Source organism: Mustela erminea, chromosome 2, assembly GCF_009829155.1.
Source record: "Mustela erminea isolate mMusErm1 chromosome 2, mMusErm1.Pri, whole genome shotgun sequence".
NCBI classification, from domain to species: Eukaryota; Metazoa; Chordata; class Mammalia; order Carnivora; family Mustelidae; genus Mustela; species Mustela erminea.
In genome coordinates this window covers 38127121-38149656 of record NC_045615.1, presented here as the reverse complement: position 1 = coordinate 38149656, position 22536 = coordinate 38127121, and the positions used below count along the sequence as shown (strand labels likewise).

At 36.0% G+C, this 22536-nt stretch overlaps 1 protein-coding gene across 8 annotated transcripts in view; it reads left to right on the top strand.

The window, feature by feature from the left end:
- Positions 1-22536, top strand: part of TMEM144 (transmembrane protein 144) — an 84619-nt gene that overhangs the window by 41040 nt on the left and 21043 nt on the right. For 4 of the 8 annotated variants that reach the window (XM_032332682.1, XM_032332683.1, XM_032332679.1 and 1 more), the window contains 2 exons: positions 214-267; positions 7071-8035. In XM_032332682.1, coding sequence (XP_032188573.1) covers positions 214-267; positions 7071-7154 — 138 coding nt within the window. In that variant the 3' untranslated portion in view covers positions 7155-8035. Of the gene's footprint in view, positions 1-213; positions 268-7070; positions 8036-19549; positions 19639-22536 lie in introns of those variants that run through there. The other 4 variants (XR_004283183.1, XR_004283182.1, XR_004283184.1 and 1 more) reach the window with 2 other exon arrangements.

Genomic DNA, 22536 nt, shown 5'->3' with positions numbered 1-22536 from the left:
TCTTTATTTTTTTACTGGCTGCTACCTTAGTTTAATGTTGAGTTAGTGTTGAGATTATGAATAGTTTTCCCTGACAATACTGTTATACTGTTTTTACAGTAGAAAGTTATTCAATGGAAGTATTAGGCCAGCTCTCCAATATACTATATTTATGTAGAGTACAGGTCACAGAAAAAGTAACCAGTTTAATTACAGTTTTTCTTTTTGTTCAAGGGTCCAGGATTTATAGCTGCAATGTGGGGTGTCTTCATGTTTAAGGAAATACAGGTATGTATAAGAAAGGGGGCAGATTAAGAAAACAGGTGTAGAGTCAGGTAAAAAAGGTATTTCATACTACGTTTGTGTCATTTTCTGAAAACTGTATGTGACCCCGAAGCACTTCTGCCTCAGATGTTCAAAATGTTATCATCCCTAACAAGGAAAGAAAATACTAAAGATATGATAAGTATTATGAAACCTGTTTCTCTCCACTCTAGTACCCAGTGAGAAAATGATTTAGTTGACTTTTTATTTCTGATAAGAGATTTTGGTTACATAATCTAATAAAATATGATAAAGGGAAATTTTATTTAATGTAAAATATGATAGATAAACAAGATGAAAGTGTTTTTATCCTAAAGATTAAAATATCCTTGAGGTAAATGGAATTTGGGAATAAATTCTTCTGTTGGTTCTCATGCCTCCCAAAGGCCTCCATATTAAACCAGCAATTTTATAGGAAAATAGTATGGTAGCAGGTAACTACTACCCCTTGTCTTTCAAGTGTAAATGATAATGATTTAAAATTTTATTTATTAAATAGCTCTAGGATGTGTGTGTGTATTTTCACTAAAAATTGTTGTTAGGGACGCTTGGCTGGCTCAGCTGTTGGAGCATAGGACTCTTGATCTTCAGGTTGTAGATTGGGTGTAGAGATTGCTTAAAAACAAAATATTTTTCAAAATATTTTTAATTGTTTTAGAATGTTTCCCATTAACCTTTATTTGAGGAATATATGTGAATAGTATTTTGAAATAATTTTTATTATAAATATATATAAATCAAAGACAGTCTGTCAAGGTAGCATAGATATATTTTCTATCTTCATATGCAGCTGTAATAACAAATAATTTCTGCTTCTAAAAAGATCTGATGTTTCTAATCTCTGGGAACCAAAAAGTAACCGGTGTACCTGGATAATTCTTAAAATGATTATTCAATTTTAGATTTAAAATATCATTTCATTTATCCTAAGTAAATGTTTTGATTTAGAAAGCCATAATCTGATAACACAGGATTCTCAGACTTAAAAAATAATAAGTTTGCTTAAGATATATGCACCAAGATCTTAATTTTTGTACTTTTTAAAATACAAAAGACAACTTCAAACATTTATAGACCCATAAATTGCTTCCATCCACATTTCTCATTTGTTTTAGTTAGGGTTGTTTTCCACAAAAAATAATTATATGTCCAAAACATGCCATAATCTCTTTGCAAATATTTCTTCTGCTTCCCAAGGGATAATTATTGCTATTTAAGAATTAGGTTTTTATTAACCAGTATAACATCCTGAAGCCTTAGAAAACCACAAGTGAGCATAGCTTATTTGCAGTTACAGAGAGAAAGAAGCACAAACGAAGAATAGATTTAATATAAAGGATTTGGAAAATTCTTCTAGTCACTACTACTGTATTAATTATACAAACTTAAAAAACCTACTTCCGTAGTTATAAGAACTTGAGAGAGAAAGAACCTCTAGCCATTCAGCTAATGGTAATTCCTGAGTCCTCTAAAATGATACTAAAAGTCATTTAAAGAAAACTTTTTTTTAACGGCACCTATAAAAAGACAGCTCAGATTGAATAGAAAAGAATTTTCTGAAAATGATAAGCCATGACCAAGTAGGGCTTAATTCAGGAGTGCCAGGAAAGTTTATAATATGCAAATTAATCAGAGTATTATAATGTTAGGTAAACAGAAAAACTGTGTGATAATATATATTCAAAAGACTTATGCTGGGGCGCTTGGGTGGCTCAGTGGGTTAAAGCCTCTGCTCAGGTCATGATCCCAGGGTCCTGGGATCGAGCCCCACATCGGGCTCTCTGCTCTGCAGGGAGCCTGCTTCCTCTTCTCTCTCTCTCTCTGCCTGCCTCTTTGCCTACTGGTGATCTCTTTCTGTCAAATAAATAAATAAAATCTTTAAAAAAAAATAAAAATAAAACAAAAGACATATGCTGAAATTAAAAACCAGTTTTTAATTAAGAGAAAACCTCTTAGAGTGCTACAAATAGGAGAAATCTTTCTATCAAAAACAATAAGAAACACATAGCTAAGATAAAACCTAAAAGTTCTCTCCCAGTTATACCTCAGTAAAGCTGAGGAAAAAAGTTTGCTGTAAGTTGAAAGTCAAAGATTTCTCCATATTATTCAGTATTTTCTGGAGATCCTAGCCAGTATGGTAAAATAAAATTAAGAAAGAAGAGAAATAGATGTAGGAAAGAAAAATGAGAAAACTGTCATTTGCATGTAACATTATCTGCTTTAGAAATCTAAGGGAATCAGCTGAAAATCTCGAGATCTAATAACATCATTTGGTAAGTTCTGAAATAGGATAAATATAAAATCAAGAGCTTTTTAATATGCCACCAATAACCAGTTTTAAAAAGGAAAATAAAGGAAACTGGATGGTTAAGTAGGTTAAGCGTCTGGCTCTTGACTTCAGCTCAGGTCATGATCTCGGGGTCCTGGGATCAAGCTCCATGTAGGGCTCCACACTTAGCGGCAGGGGGTCTGCTTGAGGATTCTCTGTCTCCCTCTCCCTCTGCACTTTCTCCTGCTAGTTCTCTCTCTCTTTCTCTCGAATAAGTAAATAAATCTTTTTTCAGAAAATGAAAATAAATGCTATTAAATATTATAAAAAAATATAAAAATATAAGAAAACAATCAACAAGGAATTGCTAGATTTAGAAAATCATTCACTTCGGGACGCCTGGGTGGCTCAGTTGGTTAAGCAGCTGCCTTCGGCTCAGGTCATGATCCCAGCATCCTGGGATCGAGTCCCACATCGGGCTCCTTGCTCAGCAGGGAGCCTGCTTCTCCCTCTGCCTCTGCCTGTGCTCGCTCTCTCCCCCCTCTCTCTCTGATAAATAAATAAAATCTTTAAAAAAAAAAAAAGAAAATCATTCACTTCACCACAGAAGTTTCCTATAGAACATAAGAAAATATCAGAAAAAATGGGGAAGCTTACCACATTCCTGACGGAGCAACTCACAGTTGTTAGTAGGAAGTTGTTTCCAATTACATTCAGTGTGATTCCAACCAAATTCCAACAGAGTTCTATCTAGAATTTTGAAAGTGTGTTCTAAACTTTGGCCAAGTTTGTATGTAAATGTAAAGAGAAAGAAGACCAAGCTGGAAGCAAAGAATGACTTTTATTGACTTCTGGACTTTAAAAAAAAAAAAAAAAAGGAAAAAAAAAAACCTACTTACAAATCTGTCTACAAACAAAATTCAAAATTTAAGAAATATCCAGTGAGACTTGTAATAAAGTGCAGGTGCCTAATTGCCTCTTAACAGGTAGTTTAAAGCCAAATTTTAAATACTCTACATGCCAACTCCTTTAAGAAAGAGCTAGGAACTACACACTGAAACCAAAATCCTATTGGAATTTTTTTTTAAGATTTTACTTATTTGAGAGAGTGAGAGAGAAGGCAGGATCAGGGGGAGAAGCAGGCAGAGAAAGAAGCAGTCTCCCCACTGAAAGCCCAATGTGGAAGTCCAACCCAGAACCCTAGGATCATCACGCGAGCTGAAGGCCGACATTTAACCAACTGAGCCACCCAGGCGCCCCCTATCGGAATTTTTTGAATTATTTTTCTTAGAAACAAGATAGGACCCTAGAGGAAAACAAAAGCAAAACATGTATCTTTCCTTTTACGCCCTATTAGTTATGTCTTGAAGCAGTACTTGAAGACACATGTTTGAAAGTCTACAACCTACAGCAGTAAGAACTTCATCTGACATCCAAGCACTTTTTGTGCTAAAGAGTTTTAATGATTTTAGTTAGTCTTAATGCCATCCAGGCTTTTCCAGTTGGAGGATTTTCCGCTTTCCACAATGCTCTTTTATATCTGATATATGTTCATTTTTGGGAAGTTTGTTTTAGAATTTTACTTTTAGCTATTTTAAGTTATATGTACATTATTATCTTTAGAAACAAACTTCAGACACAATGTCTACAGAAGTAACAATGCAGGGAATTACTACCATAACAGTTTATAGGTCAGTAGCTACTCCCAGATAAAGAATAGGTTTATCTGTTATCTTAGTAGCTGTTTCAGAGATCCAAGTTTAAAACTTTTTGCTTTGGGTAGAATGTTAGCATGATCCTTCTAAGTGTTAATATTCACTTTTGACAAAGGGAAAATATTGCTATCGCCCAAATATAACCGGTCTTTTTCTTTAGGAGACTGGGCAGTTTAGACAGATTCTTAACCTTAAAGGGGAAAAATATTTTAATCTCTGAGAACATCATTCTTCTGACTACGTAGACAGTAAAGGAGAGAGCCCAACAAAGTATTCACATAATTAGGTTGTATAAAGTGCTGATAATTGTTTTTCTTATTTTTTAAAGGTTTTATTTATTTGACAGAGAGAGAGACAGCAAGAGAGGGGACACAAGCAAGGGAAGTGGGAGAGGGAGAAGCAGGCCTCTTGCTGAGCAGGGAGCCCAGTGCAGAGCTTGATCCCAGGACCCTGGGGTCATGACCTGAGCCAAAGGCAGATGCGTAATGACTAAGCCACCCAGGCACCCCTGTTTTTCTTATTTAAGTCATTGTATCAACTGTCTAATTCACAAAGGAGATTTGGGAATCACCTGATTGTATTCCTTCTTTAAGCATATATTTGAGTGCCTACTCTCCATCAGTGCTGATATCTAGGTAAAGGTTGCAATCTTTAAAACTGACAAGATGTCAGGGAAACTTAAAGCTCAGAAGAGAGAGAGAGAGAGAGAGATATGTTTGAGTGTGTGCGCACACGTGCCCAAGCACGTAAATAAGCTGCTCTGTACTTAGCAAGGCTTTGTGGTGCTTTCATTTGTGGAACTTGCATTGGAGTGACTTCTGGTAGTACTCATACTCAGTGAATCAGAAACTTCAGTTGGCCCCAGCCCAACTTAAAAGACCTCTCCCTATCATCAAATACAGATCATTTCATCCATTCCCCCCCCCAATTCTTTATGAAGTTGAAGAAAAAATATATGAGCTTTTGGAATTTCGGCTATGTATTAATTGATATTAATGTTAGTAAGAGATAAAAATAATATTATATGATTTGACTGTCAAGAGATCTCAACGCTGTTTTAGAATTTTATCTGAAGTTAGGGAGGTACTTGTCCTGTTTTACTCTGTAATGTTCAAACCTTGCTTTAGAGCATAAGGACTTACAATTAAAGAAGGACATAGCATGACAACCATTAAGATGGAAACAGCCAGGGAGCCTGAAACTATTTCATATGAAACATGGTCAAAGAAGCTAAAATAATGATCCAGAAAATATAAACTTTAAGAGCATAAGACAGTTATTTTTTTTTTAATATTTGAGGGTTTATCTTGTGGCATAGAGATTAAAATCGATCTATCTGTACCCCTGGAGATAGATAGAACTTAACAGTAAATAGGAACACCTGGGTGGCTCAGTTGGTTAAGCCTCTGCCTTTGGCTCAGGTCATGATCTCAGGGTCCTGGGATCGACCCCCACATCAGGCTTCCTGCTCAGTGGGGAGTCTGATACTCCTCTCCCTCGGCCCCTCTACAATGTTCATGCTCCCTCCCTCTCTCTCAAATAAAAAAATAAATTTTTGAAAAGGAGAACTTAAAGTAAATAAAATATCTCTACTTAACACAGAAAGATACTTCTTTGTTAGGGACACTAGAGTGGACTGTCAGTTAAGCATCCAAATCTTGATTTCAGTTCAGGTCATGGTCTCAGGATAATGAGATGGAGCCTCGTGGTCGAACACTGAAATCAGTGGGGAATCTTTTTGAGACTCTCTCTCTCTCCCTCTGCCCCTTCCCTCGCTCTAAAATAAATAAATAAATCATAAAAAAAATTAGATACTTCTTTGTTAATCAAAGGTGGACTGGCTACATTGGGAAGTAGTTGTCAGTGTTTCCTGTCTTTAAGACCAGTGCACGTACCCATAGCTGGGCAAAGCAAACTTAGTCTCTGTTTCTTCCTCACCCTTCAGATTCATCTCTGTCTTTCCATCTGCACCTCAGCACCTGTGCCCAGGAAGCCTGTCGTTGCCTCCTTCATCATCTCTTTACACCCATTCTGGACCCTTCTAGTCTGTTCACCATCTGCAAAAAAAGGGGTAGACTTTATGAAAGGTGAACCCCATCTTTTCACCACATCCAGCTGCCAGTTTCTTTAAATTCTGCCCATGACTTGGAAAAATAAAACCCCAAAGTGTACATGGACTATGAGATCCCCATCAGCTCTGACCATAGCTCTCCAACCTGGTTTTGCTCCGTTTGACTCTCATAATCTGTGGGCACACTGCCTTCCTTTCAATCCCTGGCAAGTATCACACTTAATCTTACAGCAGAGATTTGCACATAAAATTCCTTCTACCTGGAACCCCTACTTGTTTCCCGACCCGATTAATTGGTACTTATGGTTAGAAGCTTAATTCCTCACCCTCCAGACCAGCCTCACTAAGATTCCTTTGTAGCCCCCCTCAGAAACAATCATGGTCATTTACTTATTAACACCCCTCTCGCTTCGTAGCATTCTTTCTGTGATGATTAACTTCTATCTCCCATCAGGGCACATTTCCTGAGCATTTTAACCCCCGCATATGTTACTGCAAAGTGGGTGTCCACATGTATTTACTGAGTGGATGAATTAGGAAGGTTCTAGTGGGTTTTTGAGGGACTCTGGTGATTACTTGGCGGGATAGCAAAAGGCATACTGGTGGCTAGAGCAAATGGTTAGTAAGGTCCCTAGAAATCTTGACATTCTGTGTTTTCTGCATGTTTGATTCATGGTTCCTTAATTACACTTACTTTTTTTTAATTATTCAGGGTCTACAAAACTACCTATTGATGATATTCGCATTTTTCATCATCTTGACTGGAGCATTATGCACAGCTTTCTCCAAAATCTAACAATCACAAGACCAGCAGATGGCAGCAGTGGGTAAGAGAACCCTGCTACAGGACTTGAGTGATTTATGCTGAGAACAGAGTTTATTTTCTTCCAGCAAAGGGATCTCAACCCGTCTTGGATTGGGTAAATGATTTTTTTTTTTTTCCCACAAACGTGAGAATAAAGGAGAACTAAGTTTCAGTCAAGTAAAAAAGTGGAAAATTTTTCTAATGAACTATTTATGATGGTAGGACTTTACTGGGGGACTAAAATGTCGGCCTTCTTACAGCATTATAGCCAAGAGTGCTCCTTTTACCACAATACACACTCGATGTTGCATAATCAGCAAAACGGTGAAGTTCATATACACAAAGAATTTTGTACATGTCCAAGTTTCCCAACGTATTACCCTCGTTAATGAAAAGAGGCAGAAAAATGTTGGGGAGAGAAATGGAAAGAATATCTTCCTTAAAATAGAATTAGACTCCAAAGCTATCTAGATCCTTTGCCAGAAAAAGTAAATGTCAGAGTTAGTAATTGAATATGAAAAAGGCCATTTCATTTTTTGCCCAAACTTATTTTTACTTCAAATTAATATTGCTCAACTCTACATCATCCCCTCATCTTAGCTCAAAATGCTTTTGATTATCTCCAGATAAAATCCATCTTCAGAAAACAAAAAGTTCCAACCATTGAGAATATGTGTCTAATACACATACAGACGTTAGCAGGTAGACACACGTAAATACACACACATATATGTCTGTATGATTCTAGACTTGGAGGGAACTCTAGAGTTGCTATAGTGAGGGTCCAGCTTATTAGAATAAGAATTTGCAGGGGTCAAACACTTTGAATGTAAAATTTATTATTATTTTTCTGAACTATACTTTTCTAAAATCCCTTTTTATTTTTTTTTTTTAAGATTTTATTTATTTGTTAGAGAGAGAGATACAGAGCGCAAGCACAGGCAGACAGAGTGGCAGGCTAGAGGCAGAGGGAGAAGCAGGCTCCCTGCCGAGCAAGGAGCCCGATGTGGGACTCGATCCCAGAACGCTGGGATCATGACCTGAGCCGAAGGCAGCTGCTTAACCAACTGAGCCACCCAGGCGTCCCTAAAATCCCTTTTTAAACTGGAAGTTTTCTTCCTGTTTTAACTGGTTTCCATTAGGGAAAGAAAATTAATGGACATGTTATTTATATATATATATATCAAAAGAGACAGAATAGCATTCTGCTTATGTGTTTGTACTCTGGTACTAACCCAGGTGGGTTTCATCTTCATTGTATGACTTTGAAGAAGTTCCTGAGCCCCCTGTATCAGTTTCCTCATCCATAAAATGGACATAATGATAATGATAATGGTTATCGTAAGGCTCAAATTAATTAAAATCCATAACATGTTCATGAGTATCTGGCACTTGGCAAACATTGTATAATTCTTAGCTATAATTATTATCTATTGTTTAAGAAAGAAGATGTGTCTATAGATTGGAAGATATTCTGTAAGAGCTGCTGGTCTCACCACCAACCAATCCAAACAACTAATTATTATTCATTCCTCTATTTGAGTACAATTTAAATAATGATACTGGAATCTCTATTTCATTATTGAATTCTTTGATTGTAACACCTTACCAAAACTCATTTGAATTTTAACTGGAAGTATCACTAATTATGTTGATAACTTTAAATAAATTGACATGACAGAAAAGCTATTTTGCTTACTTGAATATATTTTCAAATTTCATATTGATTTAATTTAATTATTTAATTAAGCATTTAATTATTCTGTAGTTGAGAATGCCAATTTATACACAAAATTTTAAATGTGAAGTAAAGCAATTGCAGAAGAAAAATGAGGAAAAAATCTTATTACCCCTTGCAGTTTCTGCTACCACACAATGCTTTTAGTGTTGAGTGTTAAGAGGAAAGAGTAGTGGGGTGGCGGGGGGACAAGCTTTTCAAAATGGTTACCATGTAGAAAACTTGCTATGTAGAGATTAGTCTAAACAAGTGATTACCAAATTTCTACTTTCTTTTGCTCAATTTATGAAATTAACACCTATCTCTCCAGAACTTTTGAGGCTTTGTTTTTCCTTGTCTAGTATGGTCAGATTCTTGTGTTTTAACTCTTTCTTGCTTTGCTTTCTATGTGTACAGAGAAGGCAGGCAGTACCTTAAGTAGGGGAGTGGCAGGCCAATGAGGCCGGCATCCAGATTATGGGAATTGTTAATTATCAGAATAAAAACTTCTAACTTCTCAAAATTCCTAATGGGTTTTATGGAATTAATAGTACATTTCCCCAGAGTTAACAAATAAATCTCCATTCCTCTTGTACTCATTTATTTGCACTATCTTATATGTATCAATATTTGTGAGCTGAAAAACACATTTGAGTTAAAAAGGCAAATTATAGAACCATGTGCAAATATGATACCATTTAGGTAAAATTTTAAGAATCAAAATAGTTTATATTTTTCTATAAATACTTATATATGCAAGAAAATCAGAAAAATACATATACAAAGCTCATAATAATGTTTGCCTCTAATGAGGATAAATGAGATAATGGCAACACTGGGGTCAATGTGAACTTGAGCATTATCTGTAATACTCTAATTTTTATGGCAATGAATTCATATTTTTTTCTTTAATATCTGTTAAAGAGTCAATAGCAAAAGAACTCCAAACACATGTCTAAATGTTGAAGTAATTAACACTAGGTAAGGAAAATATGGGTGTATGTTATTTTCCTCATCTTTTTTAGTACTTTTTAATTTCAAAGCAAGCATGAAAATGCACAGGCAAATAAAAGAGATCAAGGCAAAGTTGGGAAATTTTCCAACTTAAAAGTCCCACCTTCTAAGGATAGAATCTAGAAACTCACTTTCCTAGCCTCCCTTACAGTAAGATGTGTCGTTCATGATTATATAGCCTCCAAATAGACAAAGTAATCTAGAATGACAGAAAACAAATTATGGTAGCCTGGGACATGAGGGTTAACTACGAAGAGTATAAGGGAAACTTATGGGTTGCTGGAAGTGTCCTGTATCTAGATTCTAGTGGTAACTACATGGGTGTGTATATTTGCTCATAATACTCTCCACCTGAGTGGGAGAATTTTACTGGATGCAAATTATACCTCATTAAAGTTGATTAAAAGTTTATTAAAATAGGCTATCTTTGTGTGTGTGTGTGTGTTTTAATGAGGCCAAATTTCTGAAACAAGTGTTTTAGGTAGGTCACAGAATATCCAGCAGGACCTTGGAATTGATGTTGGAGGCTACATAATCAGGAACAATACATCCTACTGCAAGAAAGGATACTATATTTTATGAAAAAATGTTTTGCCTCTTTTGAGATAATCATGTTTTTCTTTTTACTCTGTCAATATGGCGAATTACATTTATTACTTTTCAAATATTAAACCAATTTTGGATTCCTCTGGTAAACACTACTTAGTCATGATGTGTGTTTTAGCCTTTTTTCTATACTGTTGGATTTAATTTGCTTTTCTGTTCATGATGAATATTGTTCTGTAATATCAGGGTAATGGCTTTAAAAAGTTTGCAAAGGATTAGTACTTTTCTTCCTTAAATGTATGGTAGAATTCAAAAGTAAATCTATTTAAGGCTCATTTTCTTTAACATATATAGGTTGATTCACATCATCTATTTCTTGATTGAATTTTCTTAATTTTTTTCTTTCAAGGAATTTACTCATTTCATATACATTAAGATTATTAGTATAGTATTGTTTATAATATTTCTTCATTCTCCTTTTCATATCTATAGGCTCTATAGTAATATCCACTTTCTTTTTTTTTTTTTAAGATTTTATTTATTTACTTGACAGACAGAGATCACAAGTAGGCAGAAAAGCAGGCAGAGAGAGAGAGGAGGAAGCAGGTTCCCTGCTGAGCAAAGAGCCCAATGTGGGGCTTGATCCCAGGACCCTTGGATCATGACCTGAGCTGAAGGCAGAGGCTTTAATCCACTAGCCACCCAGGTGCCCCTAATGTCCATTTTCTCATTCTTGATATTGATAATTTGTTCCTTCTCTTTCTACGAACATTCTAGCTGAAAGTTTATTAATTTTATTCATCTATTCAATAAATTAGCTGTAGATTTACTTGGGTTTTCTCTATCCTGTTTTTCTCTTCAATTTCATTGATTTGTGTTCTCTATTATTTATTCTGTTTCTTGTAAGTTTTTAACTTGCTCTTATTCTCCACCCCCCTCCTCTTTTTCTGTATCTCCAATTATACATACATATATTCTACCTTCCTTGATCTTCCCAAATTCTTATTTCTATCTACTTAACTCAGGAAGCCTTTGGGCTCTGTGTTCCTCCTTACAGCACTGCAGCCTGTAAACCCTACGTAGGCAGTAAAATTGAAAAACTACAGTGCTCAGCTTATTCCGTTCCCTTCTGACAGGGATCATGGTCATGTCCAGCGTTTGGTCCAATGTTTCATGCGTTTTGTCCATTTTGCTGTTTCTTCAGTGTATAAAGATTAACATGGTTCCTATTACTCCATCTTTACAAGAATTAGAAATTCTCTGATTAGCATTTTGTTATATTTTAATTTCAACTTCTCCTCCATCACATTTTCATAAATAGCAACATCAAAGAATAATTGGGCATTCTAGTTGGTTGAGTATGTCTCCCCCCAAAATATGTCTAAGTCCTAATTTCTAATACCTGTGAGTATGACCTTATTTGGAAGTAGGGTCTTTGTAGATGTAATTAAATTAAGGATCTCAAGATGTGATCATCTTGGATTTAGGATGGACTCAAAATGCAATGACTAGTATCCTTATAAGAGAAAAGAAAGAGATTATTTGATACAGAAACATGAGAAGAAAGCCACATGAAGTTGGAGGCAGAGATTGGAGTGATGTAACTACAACCCAAGGAAGGTCAAGGATTGTGGGAAGACAGTGAGCTAAGAGGCAGGTTTGGAAAGTGGTTCTCCTTCAGATCTCCTGAAGGAACCAACTGCCCCAGACTTTTAGACACTAACTGTGAGAAAATAAATTGCTGTTGTTTTAAGCATTCAAGTTTGTGATAATTTATTGTCTCATCCCTAGGAAACTAATTCAATGATCCTACAAAATAAGACACACAAATGCAACCCATAACCTTTAATACTGGCAATACTACTATCCAGATAAAGATGTTGGCCAAGCTGCAAAGCAAACACAGAATGAGTAGGAAAATTACATGTTGTGAAGGTCTCGAAAAGTGGCTTTTTGTCTTAACAGAGTTAAGTATTTTATCTTTGGATAATACAGGATGGGGCATACCTCTCTTCCTCTATAAAATGCAATAGAATATGTCAGATGCAGAAAAACTCACCACAAAAAAAAAGAACAAGAGGCAATACCAAAGGCTAGGGACCTAATCAATACAGACATTGGTAATATGTCAGATCTAGGGTTTAGAATGATGATTCTCAAAGTTTTAGCCAGGCTCGAAAAAGGCATGGAAGATTTTAGAGAAACCCTCTCTGGAGAGATAAAAGAATTAAAATCTAACCAAGTTGAAATCAAAAAAGCTATTAATGAGGTGCAATCAAAAATGGAGACTCTTACTGCTAGGATAAATGAGGCAGAAGAAAGAATTAGTGATATAGAAGACCAAATGACAGAGAATAAAGAAGCTGAGCAAAAGAGAGACAAACAAATACTGGGCCATGAGGTGAGAATTCAAGAGATAAGTGACACCATAAGACGAAACAACATTAGAATAATTGGGATTCCAGAAGAAGAAGAAAGAGAGAGGGGAGTAGAAGGTATATTGGAGAGAATTATTGTAGAGAATTTCCCTAATATGGCAAAGGGAACAAGCATCAAAATCCAGGAGGTGCAGAGAACCCCCCTCAAAATCAATAAGAATAGGTCCACACCACGTCACCTAATAGTAAAATTTACAAGTCTTAGTGACAAAGAGAAAATCCTGAAAGCAGCCCAGGAAAAGAAGTCTGTAACATATAATGGTAAAAATATTAGATTGGCAGCAGACTTATCCACAGAGACCTGGCAGGTCAGAAAGAACTGGCATGATATATTCAGAGCACTAATCGAGAAAAACATACGGCCAAGAATACTATATCCAGCTAGGCTATCATTGAAAATAGGAGAGATAAAAAGCTTCCAGGACAAACAAGAACTGAAAGAATTTGCAAACACCAAACAGCTCTACAGGAAATATTTAAAAGGGTCCTCTAAGCAAAGAGAGAGCCTAAAAGTAGTAGATCAGAAAGGAACAGACAATATACAGTAACAGTCTCCTTACAGGCAATACAGTGGCACTAAACTCATATCTCTCAGTAGTTACCCTGAATGTTAATGGGTTAAATGCCCCAATCAAAAGACACAGGGTATCAGAATGGATAAAAAAACAAACCCCATCAATATGCTGCCTACAAGAAACTCATTGTAGGCCCGAAGACACCTCCAGATTTAAAGTGAGGGAGTGGAAAACAATTTATCATGCTAATGGACATCAGAAGAAAACTGGGGTGGCAATCCTTATATCAGATCAATTAGACTTTAAGCCAAAGACTATAACAAGGGATGAGGAAGGACACTATATCATACTCAAAGGGTCTGTCCAACAAGAAGATCTAACAATTTTAAATATCTATGCCCCTAACATGGGAGCAACCAACTACATAAACCAATTAATAACAAAACCAAAGAAACACATCGACAATAATACAATAATAGTAGGGGACTTAACACTCTCCTCACTGAAATGGACAGATCATCCAAGCAAAAGATCAACAAGGAAATAAAGGCCTTAAATGACACACTGGACCAGACGGACATCACAGATATATTCAGAACATTTCATCCCAAAGCAACAGAATACACGTTCTTCTCTAGTGCACATGGAACATTCTCCAGAATAGATCACATCCTGGGTCACAAATCAGGTCTCAACTGGTATCAAAAGATTGGGATCATTCCCTGCATATTTTCAGACCACAATGCTCTGAAGCTAGAACTCAATCACCAGAGGAAATTTAGAAAGAACCCAAATACATGGATACTAAACAGCCTCCTTCTAAAGAATGAATGGGTCAACCAAGAAATTAAGGGAGAATTAGAAAAATTTATGGAAACAAATGATAATGAAAACACAACTGTTCAAAATCTGTGGGACACAGCAAAGGCAGTCCTAAGAGGAAAATATATAGCAGTACAAGCCTTTCTCAAGAAACAAGAAAGGTCTCAAATACACAACCTAACCCTACACCTAAAGCAGCTAGAGAAAGAACAACAAAGAAAGCCTAAACCCAGCAGGAGAAGAGAAATCATAAAGATCAGAGCAGAAATCAATGAAATAGAAACCAAAAAAAACCACAATAGAACAAATCAATGAAACTAGGAGCTGTTTCTTTGAAAGATTAATAAGATTGATAAACCCCTGGCCAGTTATCAAAAAGAAAAGAGAAAGAACCCAAATAAATAAAATCATGAATGAAAGAGGAGAGATCACAACCAACACCAAAGAAATACAAATAATTATAAGAACATATTATGAACAACTCTATTGCAACAAATTTGACAATCTGGAAGAAATGGATGCATTCCTGGAGACACATAAACTACCACAAATGAACCAGGAAGAAATAGAAAACCTGAACAGACTTATAACCAGTAAGGAGATTGAAACAGTCATCAAAAATCTCCAAACAAAAGCCCAGGGCCAGACAGCTTCCCAGGGGAATTCTACCAAACATTTAAAGAAGAACTAATTCCTATTCTCCTGAAACTGTTCCAAAAAATAGAAATGGAAGGAAAACTTCCAAACTCAATTATGAGGCCAGCATCATCTTGATCCCAAAACCAGACAAGGATCCCATCAAAAAAGAGAATTACAGACCAATATCCTTGATGAACACAGATGCAAAAATTCTCAACAAAATACTAGCCAATAGGATCCAACAGTACATTAAAAGCATTATTCAGTGGGATTTAATCCAGAGCTTCCAGGTTGGTTCAACATCCACAAATCAATCAAGGTGATACAATACATTAATAAAAGAAAGAACAAGAACTATATGATACTCCCAATAGATGCTGAAAAAGCATTTGACAAAGTACAGCATCCCTTCCTGATCAAAACTCTTCAAAATGTAGGGATAGAGGGCACATACCTCAATATCATCAAAGCCATCTATGAAAAACCCAATGCAAATATCATTCTCAATGGAGAAAAACTGAAAGCTTTTCACTAAGGTCAGGAACATGGCAGGGATGTCCATTATCATCACTGCTATTCAACATAGTACTAGAAGTCCTAGCCTCAGCAATCAGAAAACAAAAAGAAATTAAAGGCATCCAAATTGGCAAAGAAGAAGTCAAACTATCACTCTTTGCAGATGATATGATACTATATGTGGAAAACCCAAAAGACTCCACTCCAAAACTGCTAGAACTTGTACAGGAATTCAGTAAAGTGTCAGGATATTAAATCAATGCACAGAAATCAGTTGCATTTCTCTACACCAACAACAAGACAGAAAAAAGAGAAATTAAGGAGACAATCCCATTTACAGTTGCACCCAAAACTATAAGATACCTAGGAATAAACCTAACCAAATAGGCAAAGAATCTATACTCAGAAAACTATAAAGTACTCATGAAAGAAATTGAGGAAGGCACAAGGAAATGGAAAAATGTTCCATGCTCCTGGATTGGAAGAATAAATATTGTGAAAATGTCTATGCTACCTAAAGCAATCTATACATTTAATGCAATTCCTATCAAAATACCCTCCATTTTTTTCAAAGAAATGGAACAAATAATCCCAAAATTTATATGGAACCAGAAAAGACCTCGAATAGCCAAAGGAATATTGAAAAAGAAGGCCAAAGTTGGTGGCATCACAATTCCGGACTTCAAGCGCTATTACAAAGCTGTCATCATCAAGACAGTATGGAACTGGCACAAAAACAGACACATTAAAAAAAAAAAGAAAAAACAGACACGTAGATCAATGGAACAGAATATAGAGCCCACAAATAGACCCTCAACTCTATGGTCAACTAATCTTCGACAAAGCAGGAAAGAATGTCCAATGGAAAAAAGACAGTCTCTTTAACAAATGGTGTTGGGGAAATTGGACAGACACATGCAGAAAAATGAAATTGGACCATTTCCTTACACCACACATGAAAATAGACTCAAAATAGATAAAGGACCTCAATGTGAGAAAGGAATCCATCAAAATCCTTGAGGAGAACACAGGCAGCAACCTCTTTGACCTCAGCCACAGCAACTTCTTGGGAACATTGCCAAAGGCAAGGGAAGCAAGGACAAAAATGAACTATTGGGATTTCATCAAGATCAAAAGCTTTTGCACAGCAAAGGAAACAGTTAACAAGACCAAAAGACAACTGACAGAATGGAAGAAGATATTTGCAAATGACATATCAGATAAAGGGCTAGTATCCAAAATCTATAAAGAGCTTAGCAAACTCAACACCCAAAGAACAAAGAACCTAATCAAGAAATGGGCAGAGGACATGAACAGACATTTCTGCAAAGATGACATACAGATGGCCAACAGACACATGAAAAAGTTTTCCACATCACTCGGCATCAGGGAAATACAAATCAAAACCACAATGAGATATCACCTCACACCAGTCAGAATGGCTAAAATTAACAAGTCAGGAAATGACAGATGTTGGTGAGGATGCGGAGAAAGGGGAACCCTCCTACACTGTTGGTGGGAATGCAAGCTGGTGCAACCACTCTGGAAAACAGCATGGAGGTTCCTCAAAAAGTTGAATATAGAGCTACCCTATGACCCAGCAATTGCACTACTGGGTATTTACCCTAAAGATACAAACGTAGTGATCCGAAGGGGCACGTGCATCTGAATGTTTATAGCAGCAATGTCCACAATAGCCAAACTATGGAAAGAACCTAGATGTCCATCAACAGATGAATGGATAAAGAAGAAGTGGTATATATACACAATGGAATACTATGCAGCCATCAAAAGACATGAAATCTTGCCATATGCAACAACGTGGATGGAACTAGGGTATTATGCTTAGCAAAATAAGTCAATCGGAGAAAGACAACTATCATATGATCTCCCTGATAGGAGGAAGTGGAGATGCAACGTGGGAGGTTTGGGGGGTAGGAAAAGAATAAATGAAACAAGATTGGATTGGGAGGGAGACAAACCATAAGTGACTCGTAGTCTCACAAAACAAACTGAGGGTTGCTGGGGGGAGGGGGGCCGAGAGAGGGGGGTGGGGATACGGACATTGGGGAGGGTATGTGCTATGGTGAGTGCTGTGAAGTGTGTAAACCTGGCTATTCACAGACCTGTAGCCCTGGGGATAAAAAATACATGATATGTTTATAAAAAAATAAAAAATAATTAAATAAATAAAAGATTATGTCAGATGATTTTTATTTGTTTATTTTAAGAAAGAAAAGAACAAATCACCTGGAATATTGCATAAAGCGTTTTAGGCACACATCTCTGTATAGAAAAAGCTGTGACAAGAATTAGATAAAAGGAATATGAATTTTTTTTTAAGTTTCTTGATATTGACAGGAAGATTCTTCTTGCAGACACAGGACACCAAAGCTAACTCTGTTGTTTTTTAGCTACTGAAGTCTTCATGAGGGAATGTATCTCACTTTTTGTTGAAAACAACAGTTAAACTCCTATCTTTTTAAGCATCCTGAGGAAAGTGAAAAATAAAATTGACCAGAGGATTTTAATATGTGTGTTGTCACCTACTTATCACTTGTTTACCGTGATGCTACTGTAATCTTTATATACTTGACTCACATGATTATGGACGTTGAGAATTCTTAAGATCTGCAGTTGGCAGTCTGGAGACCTGGGAGAGCTATAGTTACAGTCCAAGTCAAACACCTGAGAAAGAGAAGCATTGATGGTGGAAACTGCTGTCTCCATTTGAAGGCCTAAGAACCAGGGTAGCCAATGCTCTAAATTCAACTCTGAGTCTAGGTCCTCCAAAGGCAGGAGAAAACCCACATTCCAGCTTAAAGACATTCGGGCTGGCAGTGAATTCACTCTTATACAGACTTTAATGAATTGGATGAGGCCTTTCATGGGAAGGGCAATCTGTTCTACTTGGTATACCAATTCAAATGTTAATCTCTTCCAGAAACACACTCATACACACACCAACAATAATATTTAACCAAATCCTGGACACCCTGCGGCCCAGTCAAGTTGACACATACAGTTAACTATCACCAGTATAGTAATGCATTTTGTGGTAATTAGCTCTTTAACCATAAAAAGAATTTGAGTTTAAACTCTTAAGTACACTGCTTGGTATTTCTATTCTGTGAAGATTGTTTTATAATGCGTCTGAGACTATAAAAACATGTTTATTATAAACACACAGAAGAATGTGGAATTCTTGGGAAGTTCTCCTCTGGGTTATACCTGATCTGACAGTAATTAGAATTTCACTTGCTTATATTGAAGTCAAATTAAGCAAAGGTGTTGCAATCAGGAAAGTAAGGAACCTAATAAAAAATAAGGTGAGAACTTTTTAAAAAACTACACACAGCCGGAAAAAGGAAACAATATAGCTTCTCCACATACATAATGTATTTCTCCATTGAAACATGACATATTTTGCTTGAAAGACAAAGTAAAGTAAGTTGTCATTTACTTGACTGGACACATTATGAGTTTGGTGGTCAATTCATTCATGATAAGTTTTTAAAATACCTAAAATGTTTTATTATATATAAAATTCCATAAATTTTGAGGTTAAAAATCTGTTAAGACTATTTTCAACAACAATGTCTATATTTGGTTCAAAATATGATATAGTAAGACAAAGAGGTTTTGGGGGAACTTTGAGGATTATTTTCAGTGAGGCAGTTTATGAAGTTTGCTTGTTAATAGAACATGGATAACAAGAGTTGAAGAGACAATAATAGTCCAACAAATAGAAAAATTGTAATTGAATGTGACATTTACTTTATTGAGGCACAATTTATATACAATAAATGCTCATCCTGATCAATTTTTACAAAGTTAAACATGTGACCTGCCACGACACAAATCAAGTTATAAAGTCTTGCTCTATCACCCAAGAAATTTCCCTCATGACACTTTGTGGTCAATTCCCCAGGCCTAGGCCTTCTACCCCTCCCCACGCACATCATTCTGTGCAATAGCTGTTCTTCCACACTATAAATTTTGCTTGTCCATATAATATATATAGTGAAACCATAAAATGTTTCTCAGTGTTTGGTTATTTTCTCCCTGCATAATGTTTTTGAGGCTTAGATATTTTGTTGTTTGTCTTTGTCAGTGAGTAGTAATCCATCACATTTTATGAATATGCCACAATTTGCTTATCGATTCTTCTGTTCATAGACTACGAACATTCCTGCACTAGACTTTCTATGGATATATGCAGGCATTTCCTTTAGACACATACTGAGGAGACAAGCTGCTGGGTGGAGGTGAGTGAACGCTGAGAAAAACGGCCCTGATAGCCAAGAACTGAGTCCAGTACTCTCAGGTCTTGGGTTTCTGTTGAACGAAAACAAATTCACAGAACAACATCAGACAAGGCCTCTCTGTAACCAAATGGATCAAGAGAAAAACTCACAATCATGTCGCAACACAGACAAAACATAAATATTGTTCGAGCCAAAAAATACCCCTTCTGGTTGAAATGAGTGACTGGCTGCTTTACCAACAGACAGCTTTGGCCTCTCTCTAGTCTTCCCCCCTCCTAGACATGATTTATAAAGACACCCAGTCATGGAATTATCCACTTCCTGACAACATCCAATCCAGAGCAAAACTCCACTTTCTTAAACCCTCTCCCAAACCACCTAACAGAGTCTCAACCCTAACTGTAATTACCAATATACACAAAATAGGGAAAGAAGGAAGATGTTAAAGACACCACAGGAATCAAAGCAGCAAAATACCAAGTGTGGGAAACTGTACGGGACAGATGATGACTTGATTCCTTCAACAAATACACATGCGTGTGTACATACGTATTTCTGTACATCTATATAATATATATTCAGCTGTTTATATGTATGCATGTGTGTGGAGGTGGACATTCAGAGAGAGAAAAGAGAAAAGGGATCTATAGATTTAAAACAACTTCATAGACATGTGAATCAAAAGCAGTATGTGGACCTTATTTCAATCCTTATTTCAAGAATAAAGCAATTGAAAATTTGAAAACTGTCTATATTACCTTGAAGTATGGTATTTTGAATAATGGTATTTTGGTTACTTTTTTTAAAAGTGTCCTTTCTTAGAAATTCAAACAGAATTACTTCTGAGTCAAAGCAAATGAGGTCTGGGATTTGTTACAAAAGGCTACAGGGGTGGGGTTAAGTGGGTTGGTCTTTTAATAACAAAGCTGGATGTTCACTGAAAGTCACAGAAAGTGGTTGATGGGTACTTGGGGTGGTGTTATGTTACCATTTTGCACATTTGTGTATGTTTGAAATTCTCCCTATTAAAAAATTAAAAACATTTTTTAAAGTTAATATCCAGTAGACTAAAAATAGCCTGTCATTTACTTAATTTGCCTTCCTTTTATTACTTGTTTTAACATTTTTCTGTCAAAGTTTTCTCTTCCATGAATTGACATTTTGTGCCACAATCCTTTGATCTATTAAAATACTAATGTTTTCTTCTGGATTTGCATGCCTTCCACATTAAGAAAAAAAAAAATGCTCCTCCTTCTAGTTTACCATCTGCCCATCTCCTCAAGGAGTTTTATTTCAGCTTAAGCACACTCCTTGTCATTTCTGTGATACAAGTGCATGTCTTCACCTTCTTTCTCTTTACAGTCTCACTTTCCTTCCATCCTCTGTGTCTCTTCGCAAAGCTCCAGGCATCTTAATCTCAAGATAGGTTTCTGATTTATATTTGTAGTTCTCCCTCACTGAATTAGGTAGCCAACACCATATTTTTTTTTTAAAGGTACGCCATGAATATTTATTGAATGAATTAAAATAAGCCAAATCCCAAAGGCCTTGTTTGGTGCTAAAATTATCTTCTATCACATATTTAGGCTTTATATTGAAAGATGTTGGGTGAGCCTGGTGGTGGGTACTAAGGAGGGCACGTATTGCATGGAGCACTGGGTGTGGTGCATAAACAATGAATCTTGGAACACTGGAAAAAATTAAATTAAATTTATAAAAAAGAACCCCCCCAAAAAAAGAAAAAAAAGAAAGACGTTTATTTGAGAAAGAGAAAATTTGAGATACTAAAGTTCAAGACCATTTATAATTTCACTGTGTGACTTTTTTAATAAGCTCACATCCAGTTAATACAGTAGATAAAATATACAAAGTTAACAGGAAATTTTAAATCCTCTAATTATCTGAAAGAACAAAAGTAAAACATAGGGCGCCTGGGTGGCTCAGTGGGTTAAGCCGCTGCCTTCGGCTCAGGTCATGATCTCAGGGTCCTGGGATCGAGTCCCGCATCGGGCTCTCTGCTCAGCGGGGAGCCTGCTTCCTCCTCTCTCTCTCTCTGCCTGCCTCTCTGCCTACTTGTGATCTCTCTCTGTCGAATAAATAAATAAAATCTTAAAAAAAAAAAAAAAAGAAAAAAAAAAAGTAAAACATAGATTCTGTCCTATCTTCCTTAGTTAAAAACATGTCTTATGATTAGAATAAAAAGAGGAACCAAATAAAATTATTTATACATTTTAGGGATAGGGGGGTTTTGAGGCTCAAGGAATACAGCAGTAAAAAATTTTGTTGGCTCTCGTATGAAATTATACAAGATGATGTTAAAACTAAAGAGTCAAGAAAATGCAAGCTTTAATTTTCTCTAGATAGAAAAATTAATATTCCAAATAATTCATCTATTTATCTATTTTACTTAAGGAACCATACTCTAAGATATGTCCAAGGTTTGTATACTGTAGCCAGAAAGCACTAGGTTTGGTTGCTGGGTGAGATTCTATATCCTGATATTCTTTGACAATCATGTATGTATCTGTGTTCCTAAAATTTTCATTTTAATGTTCATGATAAAATAAGTCACAGCCTACTTCCCTAAAATGAAGTAGCCTAAGAAATCTAGAAAAACATTCTTTCCTATTATTTCTACATAAATTGTAATATACATGAATACCTAAATTCCAAGTATATAGGCTGTGTAATCTAATACAACTTACTACTTATAGCCTCTGCATTACAGGGGAAAGTTTAGAATAATTATGACCTCTCCGAAGAGAAGCCATACAACTTTAATAATTAGGAGAAATGTTGTAGTCAAGTGAGTTGGTTAATGAAATATTCACTCAAAGTGAAGCATCTGGTTGCCTCACCTTTAGTTATTAATGTGTATTAAATAATCATTCAATTTCT